This window comes from Nannobrachium achirus (genome assembly GCF_963921795.1).
Source record: "Nannobrachium achirus genome assembly, chromosome: 17".
Lineage (NCBI taxonomy): Eukaryota > Metazoa > Chordata > Actinopteri > Myctophiformes > Myctophidae > Nannobrachium > Nannobrachium achirus.
Window position 1 is genome coordinate 49683377 of NC_137824.1, and position 24066 is coordinate 49707442.

The window sequence follows — 24066 nt, forward strand, 5'->3', positions numbered from 1 at the left end:
GCTGTGTCATCGCTTTTTGTCCATCACTGAAGACAGCAGGACTGGAGGAACAAGCCAGAGGCTGTGGCACAGCGAGGAACAGAAGAACAATACAGCGTTGGAACTTTGGAACTAGAGAAAGCAAAAAAAAATAATAATGTTGGAAAAATTGTGTGTGTGTGTAGGGGGGCTGGGTGGGGGGGCTGGGGGGTTAAAGGAAAAAGGGAGCAGCGTAAGCAGCCAGGCTCAGCTTTCAGGAATGTGTCTGGCTCGGGCCGATGAGCAGCAGCGAGAGCGGTGTGGTCACTGGCGCTCCCCGCCCTCCTCCAAGGGGCCCCGGGGAAGACAGGAGGGGAAGGTGGGGGAAACGGCGGCGGCGGCGGCGGGGACCGACCGAGACTTCCAGGAGCGTGCAAGCTCGACGGCATGATGACCACACTGGAGTGGAGCTTGTGATGTGCATATATATTATATATACATGTATACATTCGTTTATATGCCCTTGACCCGGGCCCTTAAGCTGCCCCTCAAGTCATAATAGCATTCTCCCTGCTGCCCGCTGGCAGGGTGTAGAGTGAGACTGATGGAGATGACAGCGAGAGGGAAGCTGCTGAATCCATTCACAGATGCAGACTCTGTCTCTATTTGGTGCTAACTGCTACTATACACTGGCTGCTATTATATCATTTATATCGACACCTGTATATATTTATAAAGCAAACATTTATATCTATCCGTCTTTATTTCCTGCAAGGACCTGAACAAAAGTACTTTTTACTCTTATGTGCCTGTACACAAGACACAGAACTTTGAACCTTGAGACATTCTACAGAGGTTGAGAATTGTCTGCCATCCTACCTGCCACAGTAGGGAAAACTAAAATGTACATTTTACTCTGTAGTACTCCTTTTATCCAAAAGTGGTAAAAGAAAACTCCAGCCTGCCTTTTGTGTTACAAGACTGGATCAATAATGGATCAATAATAATCGTTTTGTATAGGTGCCTCAGAATGTGCTTGGTTCAAATCCTGACCAGTGTGTCCATAAAATCAGAATCACACAATAATGACAGTTAATCCACATAAGTCTAGTGAATGGGTGGCCACAACAAACACTACACAAAAGAAATAGGCCTCTATAGGAAATAGAGAAGATCCTTTTAAATCCACATTTTCCACCAGCTTTCACTGGAAGGTTTGTAGGTCAAACCATGAAGGCATAAACGCTGACGTCATATGTTTACAGTTGCAGCTGAAAGGACAAAGTTGCTTAAATTGCACTTCTTTTACATTTCAACTGGGGAGCAGGTGAGGGAATGGACTCGTTGTGTTGTTGTGTGTGTAATGATCACAAAGTAATCATTATCATCATGAGGCAAGATGACAGGAGCTAAGAATAGCTTAACTGACCAACAGCAGCCAATAGAACAAACAGAGAGGAGAAGGAAAGAGCAGAGTTTGGGAGGATGTAGAGAAAGATGGATTTAAGAACGTGTGTGTGTGTGTGTGTGTGTGTGTGTGTGTGTGTGTGTGTGCGTGCGTGCGTGCGTGCGTGCGCATGCGTGAGTGTACTACTAGGTTATACTTACAGCAGGCACAAGGCGTAGGCTCCTGGCACAGACTCACTGTCCCTCACTAAGTAGCTGCCGTCCCTCCCTGCCCGCGCCAGCAGATCCTCCGCGTGCACGCGGCTGATGTCGCGGTGGTACCACATCGCCGTGGACATGGCGCGCCGCGCCGACGGCCCGTCCCTAGCAGAGACGGCGGGTTTTCACCGGGATAATCCACAAAAGGTAAACGGAGAAGTTTGACACAGACATAGTCTTTGAACGCACACACAAAGTGGTTCGGGAAGGGTTCAAACTTCAGAAACCACAGCGTTGCTGGCACTGCCGGGGGAGATGCTCCATTCAAAAGGAGCTGCGATCACGTGGTCCTCTTCAGCGCCGCGGAGCCTTTCCCATCATCCTCGTCTCCTAATGTGGAAGTATCAAACTGACGCGCTCAGGTACCCGCGCACACACCTCCTCTGTATCAGCTGTGCTGCCCATCTTGGGTCCTGCTGGGGGCCCTCCGCTGGCACATCCCCTCACAATAAAGGTGGCATCCTGTGACCATCACGTCTGTCTGTCCGTCTACTGCTGCCACGATGGCTCCGTCCTCTTGACCGGCAGCTCTGCAAACACCTGGAGGAGAATGTTGACCTGTTGAAAAAAGAGAGGACTCACTTTTTCCCCTTCAAGTTGCAGAATGCAGCCCTGTGCGCCGCCGCTGTTGCTCTGACATAAACCACAGTAACACTGAGTGAGAGAGAGAGAGAGAGAGAGAGAGAGAGAGAGAGAGAGAGAGAGAGAGAGAGAGAGAGAGAGAGACAGAGAGAGAGAGAGAGAGGTGCACTGGAGCCTGAATGAAACCGTCTCTGCCCCTGAGGCGGTGGCAGCAGTCGTACCTTTACCACAAACACGGGGCCTCCTCCTGTCCCAAAACAAACACTCACACAGTCACACACATGCAAACAACAAGGGGGGGAAAAACGAACCAAGAGTGGCAAAACAAACAAATCATGCCGCACATGCACTCACACTCACTCACGCACGCACACACACGCACACACACGCACACACACATGCACGCACGCGCGCTAGATGGGTCCCAGCCAGTCAGCACTGAAATCACGCAGGCATGCAACCAGAAACCAGGCTAATTCAAATGATTTCCCAGCTCTGTTGCCATATAAGGAAAGCAGGGAACACCCTACAGAGAAGTTCAGCTGATGGTTGCAGTTCTAGCTGCTCCAGTCCGAGCCTCCGTCTCTGCTTCTCCCCGCCGGAGCAGATTCCATGGAGGGTGTAGCAGTAGTAGTAGAGAGTCCTGGTGGGATGGGGGCTAGTCCGGGGGTCTCCTCCGTCCCATGGTGGGTGGGTGGGTGTGTGTGTGCGTGCGGGGCGAGTGTCTACTGGATGTGTGTGTGTGTGTGTGTGGGGACTCAAGAGTGCTGCTCCAGTCTGTCCAGCGGCTCTCAGTGTTGTCAGAGGGAGGGAGGGAGGGTGTAGTAGAGGACAACCCCAAGTCAGAGCACAGCAGCGAGCAGAGAGAGAGGAAATGACTCGCCGTTCCAGATGTGAGCAGAGAGGAAGAGAGACAGAAAGGGGTGGTGGTGGGGGAGGGAGGGGGAAGGGGGGGTCAGCCGGACACAGCCAAGAGAATTCTTGCTCGACTGTGTGTGTGTGTGTGTGTGAGCGAGACAGAAAAAGAGAAAGCATACCAATGCCCCCTCCTCTCTCTCTCTCTCTCTCTCTCTCTCTCAAATTCTCTGCATCCCACCCCCTCCCCTTTTCTCGTTGACCCTCTGTCCTCTATTCCTTCCTCGAATTCCAAACATGACAGACTCCTCGCTCGCCCAGGTGGGTCGCTTGGCTCAGTTCCCAGCATCTTCGTCCCCCCCCCCCCCCCCCCCCGGTTTCCTGTCTTTATCTTCAGACCATTTTTGTTTTGTTTATTTTTTCCCCCCTCCAAGCATTTCCCCCTTACCCCTCCACCCTTTCTCCTTTGTCACTCTCTCCCTCACTTCCCCTCCCTCGCTTGCTCTTTCCCTTCTCAGCAAAAAAGGAAAGAAAGAAAGAAAGAAAAGAAACAGGCAGTCTCCATATGGTTATGATCATCCCTCACTTTCTGAGTCTTATTTTTGTCTTCCAAAACAACACCCCTCCCTCCCCTGCTGGTCCTCCCTCCTTCCTTCCCTCTCTCCCTTCCTCTGTATTAGCTAGTCGAGTGTAGGGATGGGACGATACGCGATATTATTGTTTATCGCTCCGATCTACAAGCTCCGATCTAGCTCCGATCTACAAGCTCACAATGCGTCGCGTTGCGACACGTTGTGAGCTTGTAGATCTGCTATTTTTTGGCAAATGTTCTGCCCGAGGATAATGGGATTTTGATTATCGCGATAATATTGTGATCGTGATATGACATTTTCATATCATCCCATCCCTAGTGGAGTGTAGAACTCTGTGGGACGCCGTCAGTTCCATCTTTGCTGTTCTGCCTCTCAACCAGGGCAGGAATTTCATGGAGGCCATGAAGGCCATGGCCTCTGTTGCCCCTCAGTTTGGCCTTGTGCCCCTCAAAACAATGGCATGACCTGAGGCCACAGTGGCCTTAATGCCCCAGCTGACTGGACCACTTTCTCCTCTGTCTCTTTCTTGTCAATTTGTAGACACCGGTGTCTCTTTCTTGTCATGTAAGCATCAATGTATTTTGTTGAGATTCTGAAATCTTAACTCCTCCGAGTCCCCATCTTTAAACCAATCCAGTGACTTTGATTGATGCAGGGCTGAGCATGGATCAGAGGTTATCATCCCTAACCCTTAAATTCAACAAATTCTTTCAATGGACTAAATTCTAAAATCTTGTTTTATTGATGGCCTTCCTGCCCTGGCATTTGGCCTTTGTGCCCTCAAAAAATGGACAACACTAAAGGCCAAGTGGCCTTGCCCCTAAACTGACAAAATTCCAGGCCTGCTCTCAACTATACTCAGCAAAAATCCAACCACCCCCCGACCGCAGGCTCCATAAAACAAACAGACATTAAGTGCAGCGCCATACGAGCGTCTGCCTGCTTAACCCCACGAATCTTTAATGTGCGATTTTCAGGCTGGCTACTCTGTGCTGCTGTCTGACGTATGCGTTTGGCTTTTGTAGAAATGACACTGACTGATTGTAACCGGCTTTGAGAAAACGCTTAGGTACGCATTTGAAGGTTACCCCCCCTGCATGGAAGTACATAACATAACATCCCATAATTGCCTGCTGTGTGTGCCGTACGGCCACACCCTCTGTCACAAACTCACACACAAACATCCACACTGGCACATAAACACACTCACAAAACCCCAATAAAGTTATTTTCATCGCCTTTTACACGGTTTAAGTGAGGTAATGGATTAGAGCTTCGCCCACCGTTTACTATAAACAGGGTCTCCAATAATCTCTTTATGTTCATTGAGATCGAAAAGCTTTTTCATACACTCATAGGAGAGCTGTGCTATTTATGTCAGTGTTTGAAATATGAGCTGTTTCTGAGTTGATCACGTTTATCAAAAATATTCCTCAAGTTTCATCTCTGGGCTGAACACCTGATTTACACAATCGCCTTTCTAGCAGAGCCTCTTTGTTTCACTTCACTTGCTTAATCTGGATTAAATGCTCCTTGAACCACACAAGTACCACAGCTTGGCCAGGCCATGTGTCTCCCCTACATTGTTGACTAGAGACAGGTAAGATTATTTCACACTCTTATCCACAGGTTTCCAGTGTCCCATCGTGCATTGCGCAGAAGGTGGGCGGCAGTTCCGGCGCTGCAGCCAAGCCGAGCCGAGTGTGATCTGCAAGCTCACAAGAGTCGCATCAGCGACACGACGTGAGCTTGTATGTCAGCTGTTCTACGGATGTGTCTCACACATAATTCTACAGTAAATTCCCGTGGAAACAGGTGGATAGAAACAACAGGCTGTAATTGTTCTTACTCTACTTTGCCATCCAGTTACTCAGTTTATGCCAACATTGCACTGGCAAAGTAAATATTTCCCCCAAAAGGTTGATTGGAATCTCCTGCATATACAGTATACAGTAACAACCAAGTACTCTTTATTCACCCTTTTCCTGCTTTGCATTTCTCTAATCATCTTCGGCAATGGGGACGAACAAAGACTATAGGAGGGCTCTGATTGGATACGAGCAGAGAGGTCTCCTGTAACCCTCCATGGATATGCAGGCCTCAGTCATAAGCTCTAGCCAACATGAAAGGTGCAACATTACCAACATGTTCCATCTGATGGCAGTGTTGCAGCAACAGTTTCTTGTTTCATAGTCACTGTACTGCAGTCAGTGAGTGGTAGCTTCCAAAACAGGGTTGAGCATAGGTCAAAATGATGACCTCACAGACAGGCCCCCTGTAGAAACATACAGACAAGATTAATACATTTTCTTCCATTTTCAGAGTACTAAAATAACAATTGAGTGGTAGCAAGGTATATGGAGTATGGACAGGCAGCAGGTACCATTCAACTGCAGCAGTGGGGCAGCCACTGAGCACATCCTGCTCCAAGGCTAGGGATGCATGACATAGGATTTTCCACCAATATTGACATGATACAGTATATTTCAATACCAGTTGCCACCAGTATGGATTACCATACACCTGTTATACTGGTATACAGCATTGATCTTTGGGGACAGGGCCTTCAGTGTGGCAGGCGCCCAACCTCTGGAACTCTTTCCCGATGGAGATTGGCCATGTTTAAACTCGGGACTCTTTGAAGGCTGCCTTGAAAAAGCTATTATTATGTTTGTTTTTTTAGCGGTGTCTGTCAATTGGTGTCTGTTTGTATGCCCAGAGTCACATTGGCCAAGCTTAGCGGGATGCTTAATGAATTTAACTCATAAATAGCACCTCTCACTTCACAATGGATGTGAGTGATTTTTTATGTGATTCATGGTGCACTTGCAGATACAGAAATAGAATGGGGCTCAGTGGAGAGGCATGCCCCTACCTCCCTCCTTTGTTGTGTCTGTAACTCTGGTGCATGTGAACACTGTTTAAGTGTTGTGTGCCAAAGCACACGGCAATGGAGGAAAGGGCAATGACAATCCAAGAATGCTTATCAAAGAATGGTCATCATCAATCTATTGTGTCAGTTATGTTTGTATAAAACTGGGAACAAAAATCGTGGCGGTAATGTAGATGACAATGCCCCACATGTCTGTCCAAAATGAAATATGTTAGTAGTTAGAGTAGCCAGCCAGCCAATTACTGCTAAACGGTATGGAATATAAAATAAGCGGTTTGACACTTATTGCCACATGATGACTTCCTAATTTGGTGAAGATTGGTCAACATGTAATTCATATTTCTGTACCAAACAATGAAAGATTTCACATTTGTGATGTCTGCCTATGCTATAACACATGACTACAGAGATGTGCTGTAATTTGAATACAATTCAAAATGGTGGAAAACGAACTATGGTTCGAGACTTATGGGCCAAAAGTTTTAGTGGGTTGGTATAGCGCCAGATATTGTCAGCATGCATTGGTCACGGTCAGGTATTACAACATTAGATGCGGACACACAGACAGAGACAGACAGACAGACAGACAGACAGACAGACAGACAGACAGACAGACAGACATAAGCAATGTTGCTTTACAACACGACAAAAGGAACAAAAATAACCTTTTGAAATCTAAATAACTGTGAAGATGGAGGTTCCACAGTTGGCACCGGTTGCCAGTTTCTAAGAAGTGCTTAAAGGTATTACACAGGATAACTCTGTCTGCAGGTATTTCCCTTGTGAACTTTGGGTCACCCCCCAGCTGATGAGCAGGCCATCTAACAACTAATCAGCAGTCCTGATGCCCTACCTGCCCGGGCAGTGCCAACAGCAGACTGTGAAAAGTCTAAGGTGTGTGTGTGTGTGTGTGTGTGTGTGTGTGTGTGTGTGTGTGTGTGTGTGTGTGTGTGTGTGTGTGCATGTGCATGTGTGTGCGTGTGTGTGTGTGTGTGTGTGTGTTAGCCTAGCACAACTAAACAATCCACCCATGTTAACACAAGGGAGTAATCTGCAGTCGTAATTTTATCCATAAAAAAGCTAAAAGTAGGCCTACAGAAATTGATGCGATGACTGAATTAATTAAAGAGACATCTTTAAAGTTGTACCATGTAACTTTTTTTATAAAACAAATCTTAAAATTGTCCTAACTGTTAAATCGCTAAAGTTTTAGAACACCCACTCCGTTATTTTCAGCTTCTGAAGCCTTCTCTTTATATGTTTTCTATGATCCTGGCCGTGGACCGGATTTCGCGCCAAAATGACGTAATCTGCATCATCTGTATACGTTGTGTATACGTTGCCCAATCACATCGCCGATCATGCACACATGGTACACTACCGGCCAATCACAGCGCATCTTGAAGTGGGGTCGCCATATTTGTAGTCGCCCGTGTGTCTCTTTACTCAAAAGGTAATCTCGCCTACCAGGCAGGGTGAAGTAGTCCGTTTCTCCGGAATGCCTGAACGCACAGGAACCAGGGACCCCTCTAAAGATAGCTCTCGGCGTTGTGGAGGCAGACGCGGGGGTGTGAAGGTACGAAAAACGGGCGAAAGACGCGAACGCGACCGCGGTTTGCTATAGGGCTACTGACCACTAGTTGAGCATCTTACACAGTATAGCTTTAATAATAATTAATAACCACTCATTACTTAAAAGTTTATTTCTCTTCATGCTTGCATTCAACTACAATGTATCACTTAGATACCTGGAGTGTATCCTATACTCTATCTCTATTTTATGTCATTGGTCAATTGGTCTCTGTCTGTACGCCCAGAGTCACATTGGCCAAGCGTCACGGTACGCTTAATGAATTTAACTCGCACCGCTCACTTCACACTGGATGTGATTTTTTATGTGATGCATGGTGCACTTGCAGATAACGAAATAGAATGGGTCTCAGTGAAGAGGTGTAGTGCAAGAGTATGGTGCATGTGAACACTGTTTAAGTGTTGTGTGCCAAGGCACACAGCAATGGAGGAAAGGGCAATGACAATCCAAGAATGGTGATCATCAATTTATTGTGTCAGTTATGTTTGTAGTACCGGGCCAAACTGGGAACAACAATCGGGGCGGTAATGTAGATGACAATACCCCACATGTCTGTCCAAAATGACATAAAAATAAGTTAGTAGTTCGACCATCAGCCAGCCAATATTACTGCTAAACGGTATGGAATATAAAATAAGCGAATACAATTCAAAATGGTGGAAAACTAACTATGGTTCGATACTTGTAGGCCAACATTTTAAGTGGGTTGGTATAGCGCCACCATGATATTGGCAGCATGCATCGGTCAGGAATTTACGATATTAGATGCAGACACACAGACAGAGACAGACATAATCAATGTTGCTTTACAACAAAAAGATAACCTTTTGAACTTTGAACTGTGAAGATGGAGGTTCCACAGTTGGCACCGGTTGCCAGTTTCTAAGAAGTGCTTAAAGGTATTACACAGGATAACTCTGTCTGCAGGTATTTCCCTTGTGAACTTTGGGTCACCCGCCAGTTACTAGTTACTTTATTATATCAAAACATACATTACCACTTCAGCCCTTTTGAAAATAGCCGATCTACAAGCACACAAAGCATTGCAATGCAACACATTGTGAGCTTGTAGATCTGCTATTTTCAAAATATTTTAATACATTTTATACACTGGAAAACTTGTGAAATGGGACATTCTGCATGGATACTTTCTAATATTGGTACTTTAATTACATTTTGATACCAATACTTTTGTACTTTTACTCAAGTACATTTTGAATTCCAGACTTTTACAGAGTATTTCTACATTGCAGTGTTGATACTTTAACATTTTAGTAATTTGTTCACCACTACAGACCAACTCAGTTGCGTCTTGCTAGATTCTTGCATAACTAAAGCTGAAAAGACATTTCAAATGGCAAATATGTCACTGTCAAAGACATCTGTCCTCTGTGCAGGCAGGTTAACACAAGCTGTTTTTCCGCAACATAATTATAGAGAATAATTTAGATGTCTATCAAATATGAATAGCACTTTTTAAAGTCGTCCGATCCCGAATATGATGACCAGCATACAGTGCATTCCTAGCACTGGATACAGGGTAATGCATTTGTTCCCAAAATGCTTGTGGACTCTAAATAGGAACGATACATTGGTTGCATTATGACCCCTATACAATGTACTTCACATTTACCCTTTCACACAATCTAAATAGTACATATTCTCACCAATGTGATTTCACTGATCGCATTCCTGTTCAACAAATATTTATTATTTCTTTACAACAATACAGGTTACATAAAACACCATAATATGGACAATGAATGTAGCTGGAAGGAACCTTGCCCAATTCACCAACTGGCATAATTATGGTTCAGAATAAAAATCTAGTGTCCTTAAATTGTAGAATTGGCTCAATTTGGTAACGTATGAAGCACAATAAAGATGTGGTTATGTCATGATGCAGTCCAGCAGGAGGGCAATATTGTCAATCCATGTAAAGTGTATGTCTAAACTGGTGCAGGCTTAACTGTAAGGGGATTATGTGACCACACTAACCTCTCACTGCCAAAAACAGCATAGTGAAAGAAACCAGAAAGTAAATCAGACGGTCAAGAGGAAATATGTGAGAAAATTGGTTTAATTGAATATTTTTACTACCTTTTCTCTGGATAGCATTAAAATGTATAAAGCTGGAAATACTGTTCCTACAAAACAGTGTGGGCTCGCATGAAACACCATGTATGGGCACAAAGATCTACCCTTTGGCTGCTCCTCATTGGCTAAGGGCCCTTTTTGTACTGTCGGCCATTTCTTTTAGGGGAATAACCTTGGTCTATAAAGTTTTGGTATAACATAGTACTGATATAACATACTGGTCTCGAGCCCACGTATTGTTATATCAGGTTGCACTTGTTGGTGGTGATGTCAGGTCACCAAGAATGCTGCTCCTCATTGGCCTTTGTATTGTTGGTAATTGACCTATAAAGTTTTGGTATAACATACTGGTCTCGCCTTTCAGTGAGCCCACAACTAGAAAGGTTCAATCCTGGGAGTCGCAAGGAATCCGCTGGGAAATGAACTCTGTATTTATATTACACTAGCCCTTACCCGTTCAAAGATATGAGCTCCAAAATGATGTGCAGTGTGTGGGTTATGGGATGTGCACTGTGCATACAGTATATGAGGGATGGAAAGTAACTTTAACTGGTGCTTGCATGATAATATGTAGGAGCATCAATGTAAGAAATACCCGTTTCGTTTAATGGCTACCCCCCCCAAGGCCCCCCCCCCCCCAGGCCGCCCGCCCACCCGCCCACCCGCCTGCGCACACACACACACACACACACACACACACACACACACACACACACACACACACACACACACACACACGCACACACACACACAGAGAGAGCTGGTTAAACATGTTGCCTCATGCTAGATGCAGAATAGATGTGCCTCATGCTAGATGCAGAATAGATAGTAGATACACCATAAAAATGCTAATATACAGTATATGATTTGTGAAAGTGACAAACGGGCTTCACAGTTATGTTAGGTGTGTTCATATACTAATGGTGATGCGATTTCAGATCAATTGCTCCAGCCACTGAGGAGAAACGCTGTTTCAGACAGACAGACAGACAGACAGACAGACAGACAGACACTCACTCACTCACTCAGACATTCGCAAAATTATAGTATAGATATTGTGATGTCATGTGAAACATGACCAATCCGGTCTGATTGGACAGATAGAATGGACTTTAAGGGTTATGGGTTTACAGAAAAGGTTACAGAAAACGTCCACTGAACTCAATGGACTTTTAGGGTTACAGAAATGTTAACTGAAAACAGGTTTACTCTAGGTGAAATAAAGGGTTACAGAAAACATACAAAAATCCATCCATTGAACTCAATGGACTTTTGGGGTTAGGAAAATGTTAACTGCAACAGGTTTACTCAAGGTGGAATAAAGGTTTACAGAAAACTGGAACTAGGACTAGAACAATAGTGGCCCATAGCAACCACACTAATACTGAGCTCCACGATCTTCCAGATCACACAAGATTCAAGTTATGAACAACCACCAATATACAGCAGACTATATCTGACAGTCATTGACAGCACATCTAGACAGTGTTTCGGCAAGCCCGCTAAAGGAGTGTACGTATGTGTGTCGGTGTAAAGGGAAGGCAATTCGAGTTGCTCTTACAGCAGCTCAGAGTTGACAATTCAAGAAGCGCAAAGACCTGTAAGAGGCTTATTCGTAAGACGCAACAGAGGCCAAACATAAACACAGTCACTAAAGCAATTTCCAAGTTGAAACAATAATGACCCTTACCTAAGGACAGAGGTCGGTGAATGAATAAACAAACAAATGACATTCTGCCAGCAATGCCCAAGCCAATGAATTACTTCAACTGTCTATGCATGTAATACAGGTCATGTGAAAAGGAAGCCTGTTTTACAATAACAGATCTAGAAAGCATATTTCATTTTAATCTTGAATGCAGGAGGGAAGGAAAGGCAAAGTTAACTGTACTAGATTTATTACTACTAGCCTACAGCACCGGAACTGGTTGACTAGACAAATACATACGTAGCAAAAAAGACTGTAATTTAAAGGCCTATATATCTATTAAAGGACCAGTGGACCACTTCATTTTTATAATTGTTCGTTATTATGCTCATTATAAGATGCCATCAGTTCTGTCTACTTGCTCTGTCTCAGAGTAGGTCTGTGGACAGTTCAGAAACCGCCTCCTAGTCATCATCATCAACGGTAGGCAGGTTGGCTAATTTCTAATGTTCTATTAATGCAAGAAGAATGGCTTCTATTTCAGCATACTAACTTTCCAGGAAAAGAAAGCCTGAAGTTTCTATCAGCTTGGAATCCCCATGATGACATCATTGGTACTGTAGGCAGGTTTCTGAACTGTCCACAGCCCTCCCTCCTCTGAGACACAGAATGAGTAGACAGAAATGGTGCCATCTTGTAATGAGCATGAGTGAGGACCAATAATATGAAGGTGAATTTCTCCTTTAAGCAATATTTATCACTGTAGATAAATCTGCCTATCACACAGATAGGCAGAAAGACAGGCAGACTTACAGACAGACAGAGAGTTAGCTAAGTATATGTAGGAACTGTAGCGACCTACAAAGATAAAAAGACAGACAGACAGACAGATAGACATGGAGGTTTCATAGTTGGCACCAGTATCCAGTTTCCAAGAAGTGCTCAAAGGTATTACACAGGAGGATAATTCTGCAGGTATTTCCCTTGTGAACTTTGGGTCATCCCCCAGCAGTCCTGGTGCCCTACCTGGGCAGCTTTAAGGAGATCCCAGACCCTGGTCACGTCTCCATCAGACTCATTCATTATAGCTGGTGGGCTCTGACGGGCGGGCACCCCTTTCATTAGTCTGTTACATCTACAACACTCCAGAGGCCATGAGGTTCTCCAAACATCACATTTACATACAGTACATCTCAGGAACACACTCACGGAGGGTACCTACCGGCGTTATTAAAGTTGATACAGGAATATCCAAATTAAAGCCATGGTGACAATATTTCCATGAAAGCTCCCCAGCTCATAGCATACTTCTTAGTCAAGTTGTTACAACAGTTTTTTGATGATATTTTCTGCAAAGTAGTGTTTTATTTGTCTGTAGTTTTAATGTTGTATGAGGACCCCAATTGAAACAAGCCCAAACGCTTTCTTGTGGTGTTTATCCTTTTAGTTGACCTTGTACCAGTGAACTGTACTGTCATGTAGCTTTTCCTATGCAAACTAGTAAAGTCCTCAATCAATCCATCAATCAATCAGTATAGTTTATCTTATGTGATGAGATGTATCAGACACCTGCTGCTATTGCACTTTTGAATAATCAACAATAAGCCTTATTCACGGCCCGCCCACTCAGCAAATTTCTCAGCATCCCCTGGGTGCTGACATTAATTTAGAAGGGGAAACTATAACAGAAATAGCTGGACTTAAAGCCAACAAATCATTATTTCGAACGGTAAAGTAAATTATAATGCTTTGTGCCTTTTACTATCTTGTGTTCTTGATCATGCTAGCCGTATTTTATACTTTACTATTCGGAAATTGCATTAAATTTGCGATTTCTGTGTTAACTCTATAGGCTATAGTAGGATTTTCCCCTTCAAAATGTGACTTCAGCACCCGGGGGATGCTGAGTGGGCGGGCCGTGAATAAGGCTAATAGAACAGACTAATGCTTTAATCTGCTCATCGCATATAAATTGATAGTGATACACACTGTACTTACTACCTTGTTACGCATTTATAAGTCATACCACTGATAACTTATTTCCCTAAAGCCGCCATGTGGACAGATTGCTACATGGCTTGGCTGAGGAGCCATCTGTCAGGCCACTATAGCTACCACAATCCAACGTACTGTCATAATAACAGATTTACTTCACTGCTCATTTGAAGTCTATTGGATAGGATCAGGAATGAGTACAATAGAGGGACAGTGCATGTTTTGGAGATAATGCCAGAGAGGCCAGACTGAGATGGTTTGGACATGTACAGAGGAGAGATAGCGAGCATATCGGTAGAAGGATGCTGAGCTTGGATCCACCAGGCAGGAGGCCTAGAGAAATACCAAAGAGGAGCTTTATGAATGAAGTGAAAGAGGACATGAAATTAGTTGGTGTGAAAGAAGAGGAGGCAGAGAACAGGGTGAGATGGAGGCAGATGATTCACTGTGGCGACCCCTGAAGGGAACAGCCAAAAGGAAAAGAAGAAGAAAGCATGGACCTCCCACCTTTATTGAGAACAAGCTAATATTTTACAATAACCTCAGGACCAAGCGGTCAAATATGAGTTTTCAGCCAATTTCCTCCAACATGTCCACAACTATTCAATTACTAGACCTGTCAACCAAAGAGTAAGGCTGAAAGGCTGGATTTTCACTTAGCTTTTCTACATTCACACAAGAGGGTGAAAGTGGTCATTTGCCTGCACATCCTTAATGTTTTTCTTTTTGGAGCTGTGTGAAGCACAGGCTCCCTATACGTGGCCGTGTGGGTCTGTCTGTGTGTCTGTCTGTGTGTGTCTGTATGTAGCCTGAACTTCCTAAACTTCGGCACGCCACTAGTCCCACAGTTTTGCCACCACACACTCGCGCCATATGTCAAATCGAACGGCTTACTCGGGAATCGTGGGCTATTACTTTTCTAAGAGAAAGGTTCTATAGTTTAATTGATATTAATTTATTAGTGAATTAATTTTCCCCATTGACTTATAATGGGAATCGCAAAAACTCACATTCAATTATTTGTCTCTCGCAAACCATAGGGGCTAGAGTTTCAAGACTTGGAGAGGAGGTTCATAATGATTTCAAGGATTAAATAAAAAATAATTGTGTCATTTGGCCGCATGGTGGCGCCATAACACCCCACTTTACGTTTTGGCCTGTAACTCTTGAACCGTAGGTCGGAAAATTAAAAATATTTTTTTCCCTGGATTCCTTGGGTCATGACGCATCTCCCCATATAGGCCACGCCCATTTGCGCCATGATAGATTTTCCGCCATCTTGAATTTTCTCCAAAACACACTTTTTGCTCCTTTTCCTACATATTTTCTTCAAATGTCACAAAAATCGGTACACATGATCCACACACACACACACACACACACACACACACACACACACACACACACACACACACACACAGCTCCACTTCACACGGGTGTGATTTTTTCTTTTTGGGGGGGGGGGGGGGGGGGGGGCCGGGTTATGCCTTTATTGATAGGACAGTAGACTAAATGGGGAGAGAGATGGGGAGTGACACGCAGCAAAGGTCGTCGGGATCGGGACTCGAACCCACGACACGCTGTCAGGCATCAGAGCCTATGTGGTATGCGCCTGGACCAGTAGGCCAGCGGGAACCCCCTTTAATGATTTTTGAGCGGTGGTCACAACGCTCCTATACGTGGCCGTGTGTGTGGGTCTGTCTGTCTGTCTGTCTGTCTGTCTCCGTGTCTCTGTGTCTGTCTGTCTGTCTGTAGCCTGCAGTAACCTTTTCTGACCACACATGTTAAGGGAGGGGCGCTGTTGCACACACACACACACACACACACACACACACACACACACACACACACACACACACACACACACACACACACACACACACACACACACACACACACACACACCACCGCTCAGTTCACACGAGTGTGATTTTTTATTATTTTCCAATAATAATTCAGAATGCATACATGTATTTACAAATAACATTTCACATAATAGTTTGCTTTGTAGACCAGGTCAACCACTGGTGATTGATTTCACAGGTTAGTTTTTTGTTTTACTTTTAGAGATAAACACACTGTGTACTGTGCTGTGCAGATATACGTATAATGTGTGCATTCACAGACCAGTGTCTAGGTAAAAGACCTGTGTCTAGGTTAGTGGTACAAGCCATTGTGTGTGTGTGATCTACGTGCCTAGTGTCTTGTTATCCATTGCCTACTACACTGTCTAAAGAGGTTGGACCAAAAATGGACACAGACAAAATGGCTGACATGTAACCAGGGCAAGAGTTATTTTTGCATTCCATATATGTAACCCAAACAATTCCAGTATTTTAAGCACTCTTTCTTTGGCTTTAATCCCTTTGAGTCCCATACTCTGACTATTTTTAAAATGGTTGTGGACCCAAAAAAGCAGTGGGCTAATGAATTAATGAGATTGTCTCTAAAAGAGGCCTCCTCCTACAGGCTGCAGTAAGCTGAAGGCAGGGCTTACACAAGGTTGAGAGGTCGCTGTATAAAAGCACGGGTGGCAGCAGTGACTGGCGCTCATACAATACTGTACTACCACACCAAACACTTGACGGATTACACAGAAGACAACACAGGGGAACTGAGGAGAAAGGTAAGTAGGGCTCATGATGATGGTTACCTCGGCTCAAATAACTCAAATAAAATAAAGAATTACTGCATATTTAATATTCATATAATATTCTATGGCGCAGGTTTGCTACTTTATGAATGGTACAATGATTAATAATTATGTGTACGATACAAGTCATGGTTATATTATGTAGATGATGTGGCCTAGCACAGCTAAACTATCCACCCATGTTAACACAAGGGAGGAATACAGTATATACTCACGCAGTTAACTGCAGTACATAGTATGGCTAAGACAGGCTAGAGATGATGGTTCTGCCGAGGATGGTCCTACCTACACTCTGATGATGGTTACGGTACCAGTTCATTTTAGTTTCCACCCGAAGATAAGATCAGAGGTTCACATATGTAATGAAACATTTACCCCTGTCTAAAAACTGGGTCCGCATCAGTGTTCCGACGGGCCGGTATTCCGACACTAAAACTAACCCTAACTCTACCCCCAACCCTAAACCTAACCTCAGTAAACCTTACCTCAGTAACTAACCTGCCGACGCTAAGTAACTAACCTGCCTTACGCGATAAGTAACTAACCTGCCGACGCTAAGTAACTAACCTGCCGACCATGTCGGAACAGCGGATAGTCGGGATAGTGAGCGCTTCCCCTAAAAACTAACCTAAGCAGGCTGACTTATTTAAATAACTTCCAATCCAATTTTGTTCTTCATGTAGACTTTTCATAGCGAGGTCTCTCTTGAAAATATATATTTTAATCTCGCAGTGACTTCCTGGTTAAAGGAAATTCACATTTGAATACAAATGACAGATTTAATGCTGTTGTTTACTGACAATCCTATTGTCCTATCCTATGTTCAGTAATGTCTCAATTAGGTTTTGATAACCATCATTGTTTTTGTCTTTCATTCACAGCCATCCTCAGCAACTTAGTCACAGCCATGGCAAAGTGAGTATTGAAATGATTACTCTTTCAGCTCCTCAAACATATTTAGAAGAGCATGTGTCTTAGTAAAGGTGTCCATGCTATTCAGACCTTGCTAAGGGACATTAGCTCTGGCCCTGAATGCTATTCAGTAATAATGTAACAACTCTAAACGGTCTGCTTCAGCTCTAGAAAAATCAAAAACAATTACTGAACTGCAACAGAACTAGAAACTGGAGTGCCTATTTTTAATCGCATGTTCTTACATATAGAGGACTTTTGAAAACTTGCCTCAGTACATTCATTCAGAAACACACACACAGAAGCTGACCTGCAGTGTTACTGTAAAATCTAGCCGTAACATAATATATTACTTCTAGATTTTAGGGTTTGTGCCATGGCATGCCTTCAACACCTTGGTCTTACAGCACATGATAGACACAGCCAAATAGTCACATCAAATTCACAGATCATGTGAATTTGATCTGGGAAGAGCTGATTAGAGAATCAAGAAAACTTCTTAAAAGATATGTTGATACTAAACACAGCAAAGTCCTAAGTGATAATTTAACTTGATCGTGTACAGTACATGTTCAACTAGAAAGGTGCAGTTCTGGGTAATTGCAATTGTGGTTGCATATTCATAGGCTATACGTGATGTCACATGATGTCAGGCTTGCCCCACTCCTCCATTGAACTCAATGGACTTGGGGTTTGGGGGGTTACTTTATAAAGGTGACGTCACCGAGAATGCTGCTAAATGTTACTCTATAAAGTTGGGAGAGAACTATAGTCTGTTGCCTATAATTATAGTGTATTACTCTTTAAGATTTTTGGGGTTACTCTATTACGTTTTTGGGGTTACTTTTTTGGGACTCTTGTAACCGAGACGCTGCTTCCTCATTGGCTAAAAGTTACTCTATAAAGTTAGGAGAGAACAATAGTGTGTTGCCCATAGCAACCACACTAGTGGCTCACCTGGTAAGGGCGCATACCACATAAATAAGTCTGTGGTAGTCCTTCCACAGCTGACCTGGGTTTAAATCTGACCACAGCTCTGCTGCAGGTCATCCCTCTACTTCTGACACCTTTTCTCTTTCTCCACTCTCAAGAATGAAGCATAAATGCAGAGGGGAAAACAATTAACACTTGGGATTTAAAGTGCAGGAAGCAGCAACCTCTACAAGGGATTACTGGCTTCGTTTTGTCAGATCATCCGCAAAATAAATGGATTACAACTCACAAGGCTGAGCCAGATTACGAATGGCAACACAATCAGCTAATATAATTCACTGTAAAATCATCAAACTTCCTGTACCAGCAGTATGGAGTCGAGCATGGAATAAACCGTTGATGCACAGTTGAATGTGAAGACTAGTTTATACTTATCAGGCTTGACATAATACTGATCAAAACACTGTGACTCTTCTCCTTGAAATGTTACATAAGGAGATTAGACAACAGCAGGTGCCTTGCAGGTACTAATCCATATCACAGAAATAGGTGGAGTGAGGGGTCAGTGTCATCCTGACCTATAGTCCTAATTGGAATTGAAGACTGGCAGAAGAGTAAACAGGTGTCCCTGAGATGGTGTTTTAATTCCTTGACTGTATTTTCTTCCTCTCAGGGTTTACAAGAAGACCAGTGGCAATGGCGATGTAAGTGGCCTCTCTAATGTATATACCACTTGAGGACATTTTCCTGCCTTTGGTAGCGAGCGGTGTTGCTCTGGGCAGCAGACGTGACTCTGGAGTAATCTTTTTTGCTATGGCTTTATTTTCTTTTAGATTGCCTTGTACATGGGGAAGAGAGAGTTTTGTGACAGCGTGGACAGTGTTGAAGTAGTCGGTATGTAGCCCTAAGCTTTGAAAGTGTGTGTGTGTGTGTGTGTGTGTGTGTGTGTGTGTGTGTGTGTGTGTGTGTGTGTGTGTGTGTGTGTGTGTGTGTGTGTGAGAATTACAGTTTAATCTGTGACAATGTGTGACATTCTTCTTCTCTCATTTGCAGATGGGGTAGTTAAAGTTGATCCTGCTAATCTCAATGGCAGAAAAGGTACTTATATCCAGTGATGGAAGGAATTCTCTCAATACCACACTCTAGAAATACTCTGGTACAAGTAAAGGTCCTGTATTCAGAATTTACTTGAGGAAAAGTACAAAAGTATGTTCATCAAAAGCTGCACTATGTGACTTTCCGTCCTCTACCCCGGATTTGAACTGGGTTTATAGCGCAAGTGCTGACATTTTTACATTTGAGCCAATTGAGCCTGCCTGCTTGTTAGGGGATGCATTGAATCTAGCCCATCAGGTCAAAACACATAACTCTGTAGTTGTAACTAAAGTTTTGAAATAATTGTAATAGCAAAAGTACAATAATTGCCTCTGTTTAAAGTAATAATACCTTAAAATTATACTGAAGTACAGTATTTGAGCAGATGTACTTAGTTACTTTACTTTCCACCACTGCTTATATCCATTCGCTGATTTAGGAAACAAACACACACACAAGAAAAACAGGAACTGAACTCCAACTCCAGTCCAAACCAAGACTAACATGATCCTATGTTGCTTCTGCAGTATGGGTGTACCTTGCTTGTGCCTTCCGCTATGGCTGTGATGACTTGGACGTGATTGGCCTGTCCTTCAGAAGAGACATCTGGATATTGCGCCAGCAGCTATATCCAAAAGAGGGCACCCCACCTACATCTCCAATGATCGAATCCCTGATGAAGAAAGTTGGGGACCAAGGGATACCCTTTACATTCCAGGTTTCTGAAGATTATACTCTCAACTGTACTGACATGTTAAACCTCTGACACCCTTACTGTGCTAATATATTGTATATCCCTTTTAGAGCTTACAAATGGTTTTCCTGTCTGTTCCAGATGCCAACAGATCTTCCGTGCTCGGTCTCCCTGCAGCCTGGGCCAGGAGATTCCGGCAAGGTAGACTACAATTGTATTCCTCTTTATTTGATCATTTACCTAATACTTAACTACTTTTGACTTTCAATATACAAAAGCCTTTCTTTTTTGTTTTCTTGTAGGCTTGCGGTGTTGACTTTGAGGTGAAAGCCTACCTCGCCAAAGAAAGAGACAACCCAGATGAGGAAGTTCATAAGAAGTATGTACACTCACAGTCTATATTCGGTATAAGCTTTACAGTAGAGTATTACAGACAAACATCCTTGTGCTCTATCATGAAATAAGTGAAGAAGTAGGCTATCCTCTGATTCTCTCTACCCATCTTTCTTTCTGGTGTCAGGGACACTTGCCGCCTGATGATCCGTAAAGTACAGTTTGCACCGCCAAACACCAAAGCTGGACCCAAGACTGAAGTCACAAAACAATTTATGATGACTGACAAACCAGTTCACTTGGAGATCTCCCTGGAAAAGGAGGTAGGTCTATACCATGGCCTTTGCATAAACTACATACCCACTGCATTGTCCATTGTGCTGCAAAATATATCCACATATTGTTCAATGACATTCGACTTCTTGTTATCACTCATAGCTTTACTACCACGGAGAACCAATCGGTGTGAAAGTAAAAATCAACAATGAGACCGCCAAAGTTGTGAAGAAAATCAAAGTCACAGGTGAGTAGTAAGAAGAAAACAGATCAATTAGATTACCGGTAGTTTTTTGTGAGAAGTGAGTGAGATTATGAGACAAAGAAAAGACTGAAAGAAGCGGTGTGTGTGTGTGTGTGTGTGTGTGTGTGTGTGTGTGTGTGTGTGTGTGTGTGTGTGTTCGAGCAGCTTGTGATTAATTAATTTTCCTCTTCTGTTCAGTGGAGCAGTCAACATCAGTAGTACTTTACACATCTGACGCTTACGTCAAACCTGTCCACACTGAGGAGTTTGCGTAAGTCTTTTTTTTAAATTTTATATTCATTTACAGGGTTAGGATCAACTCTTATTCTTGTAATTTATAGTAAAAAGGGGGGTTTATTTAACTATAAAGAAATATTGAGAATCAAGACTTATTGTTAGTAGTATTGTATGAAATGCATTTAAGATCAAATAAAATATATACAGTGAAAGTGATGAGAAATCAAGACAACTCAAGAACTTGTAATTAACCAAGTATTATGTATTTTTAATCGCATTCGCAAGTCATAACTTCTCCTAATTGTCATATTATGCAGGGAGACAATAAATGCCAACTCAACATTTGAGAAGGACTACAAACTGGCTCCCTCCCTGTCCAACAACAAAGAGAAGCGTGGTCTTGCTGTGGACGGACAGTTGAAAAATGAGGACACCAACCTGGCTTCCACCACCATGTAAGCCGAACAGGGTTGCCATGTCTGCTTATTATAAGCGACTTTGGGCAGTTTTTTCTATAAAGTCGCGACTCGCTTGTAAATGTTGGTAGGCGGGTTGTGTTTTTTTGGGCTAATGTATGTATTATGTATTTGCCCACGGACCCCGCCCCATTTTCTTTTAGGAAATAACGGGTGTATATAGATTTAAAGTGCCCATGAGGCCTATACAGTAGTCTCTTCTTTTGGGCTTGTTTTCATAGAGCTGGTTTCTTATTTCTCTCGCTAAATATGGCAACATGGAAGCCAAGTCATAAGCCAAGGACACCCATTATTTTCACAATTTATGCGTGTCGCAACGGGTTACATTTATGGCTTGAAAATCAATTATTTTCAGTGAGATACACCGTTGTGTGGCAAATAGGCAATTAGGCTCTAGTCTGTGATATTGCAACTAAAGCAAGCAAAGTTAACCTATTCCTTTACTTTCACAGGAGCCAAGGTAATAAGGAAATGCAGGGAATCATCATCGCCTACAAAGTAAAGGTCAACTTGATGATTTCAGGCGGAGGGTAAGTCCTGGACCTGTATCAATAAACAGTACACAACTGTATGATATATGTATCTTCAATCAATATTCTAGCATGTTCTGACGAGCATGTTTGTTTGTTTTTTTGTCCTAACCACAGCCTTCTAGGTGGCCTAACAGCAAGGTGAGATCATTTATTGGTTCCATGCAAGCATTCATACCAGCATCTATCCATACACTATTTTTCTATGCAGCAAACATAGTACTTCAGTTTAACCCGTTAAGCAAAAACAAAAATATTGCTGATCTACAAGCTCGCAATGTGTTGTATTGAGATGTGATGTGAGCTTGAAGACAATCTATTTCATAAATAGATTATTATTATTATTATATTATTATAAACATTTTCAAAACATTTTGCCTGTAATGACATGCCAATTTAGGGATGCCAGGGTTAAAGTGGTTAAAACTTAATGTTATTTTTTTCACTTACAGTGATGTCACTGCTGAGGTCCCCCTGATTCTGATGGCACCCAAGCCTGCAGGTGAGTGCAATACTTTGCAGGAACCTACAGTAGCAGATATAGGAAAGAGAGCATTATGGAATCGAATTGAAACAAAACTAATTCTCCTCTCTTTTCATTCAATGCCTTGTCTCATTGCTGTCCACGGAGCAGAAGTGTAAGTAAAGCACTATGTGACAAACATATAATATGTGGAACTGTGTGAAGTCTGATTCATACTTCATTATGTATGTATGTATGTATGTATGTATGTATGTATGTATGTATGTACTGTATGTATGTATGTACTGTATGTATGTGACACAAAGTTGACGTTGTTGTTTTTTTCCTGTGTTTTTGTATTTTATGAACTGCAGCAAATTGGACTAAAGGTTCTGTAGTTCAGGTGAGCTCCCTTATACAGTGGCATGTGTTTAAGGCCATTTGCCTCTTCAAGGGCCAGTCTGATATAGCAATATGCGTCATTAGCAAGGTGCACATTTGCCTTAATCTGCAAAAAGAAATTATAGTTTGTGTGCATAGTATGCATAGTGAGTGCCACAGTTTGTTCTAGACATACAGGAAAAAGTGGCAGAAGCCAGCATTTGCATTTGATTTGAGCCAACTTCATGACTTTGGTAATCAATGCTAATCAAAGTTAGTACAGTGCAGTATATTGCATATCGTATTTTGGGTTGACGTTGAACTCAAAGGCTCTATAAATGAAAACTTTGACTGTTTCATATCCTCAGGTCGGACATTATTCTTGAGTAGACGCGCACCTCCAGATGTTTCAGAGGAGACCAGAGAAGGCAAAGGACTGGTGGAGACAGCTACAGAGGAGCTTCATGTGAAGACAGAAGAACATGCAAACAGAGTAGATACTCAAGAAATCTCAAGCATTATTGTCAGTCAGAGCAATGGCACTGACTATGCAGCTCTAATATCCTGCCTCCATAGGTTGAACAACAGATAAACGTGTGCTCTAAAATGTTCTGCAATTGTGGAAATGTGTCATAGTTTACAATGTAGAGAGTTTTCTTTTTTGCACGTTATACAGAAAGTGAAGAGATGTATTTATTCATCATCTCTACTGCTGCGTCATTAGGACTTGGAGATATGATGATGATGATGATGATGATGATGAGAGCAATCTGTGAACACAACTGAAAAAATAAACACTTTGTTTCCCCAATATATTCCCATATCTCTGATTATTTTGAACTGTATTTTTCTTATTGCTTTTTCTTTTTTAAATACTGTATCTCTGAACTTGTATAATACTTAGCCAGGTGTGGCTAATAGTAGCCTAAACATAGATAAGGAAACGTCATTCTCGAAGAACA

General features: G+C 42.9%; 2 protein-coding genes across 3 annotated transcripts in view; one reads left to right on the forward strand and one right to left on the reverse strand.

Annotated features, from left to right (window-relative positions):
- The window catches only part of inppl1b (inositol polyphosphate phosphatase-like 1b), a 28493-nt gene extending 25635 nt beyond the window's left edge, over positions 1-2858 (reverse strand). Inside the window, exons 1-2 of one of the 2 annotated variants that reach the window (XM_080746375.1) lie at positions 2736-2858; positions 1567-2181 (exon numbers count right to left, since the gene is read on the reverse strand). In XM_080746375.1, the coding sequence (XP_080602501.1) occupies positions 1567-1703 (137 nt within the window). In that variant the 5' untranslated portion in view covers positions 1704-2181; positions 2736-2858. Of the gene's footprint in view, positions 1-1566; positions 2303-2735 lie in introns of those variants that run through there. The other variant, XM_080746374.1, reaches the window with a different exon arrangement.
- arr3b (arrestin 3b, retinal (X-arrestin)) lies at positions 1702-23574 on the forward strand (the record flags this gene model as incomplete). The annotated part of the gene is made up of 16 exons (XM_080746784.1): positions 1702-1770; positions 2767-2891; positions 19049-19079; positions 19209-19269; positions 19429-19473; positions 19998-20188; positions 20306-20365; positions 20467-20543; positions 20685-20820; positions 20936-21020; positions 21216-21288; positions 21572-21709; positions 22183-22260; positions 22378-22401; positions 22713-22762; positions 23495-23574. 16 exons carry the CDS (start codon positions 1702-1704, stop codon positions 23572-23574), a joined length of 1323 nt encoding a protein of 440 aa, XP_080602910.1.
- Positions 23575-24066: the final 492 nt, after the last annotated feature.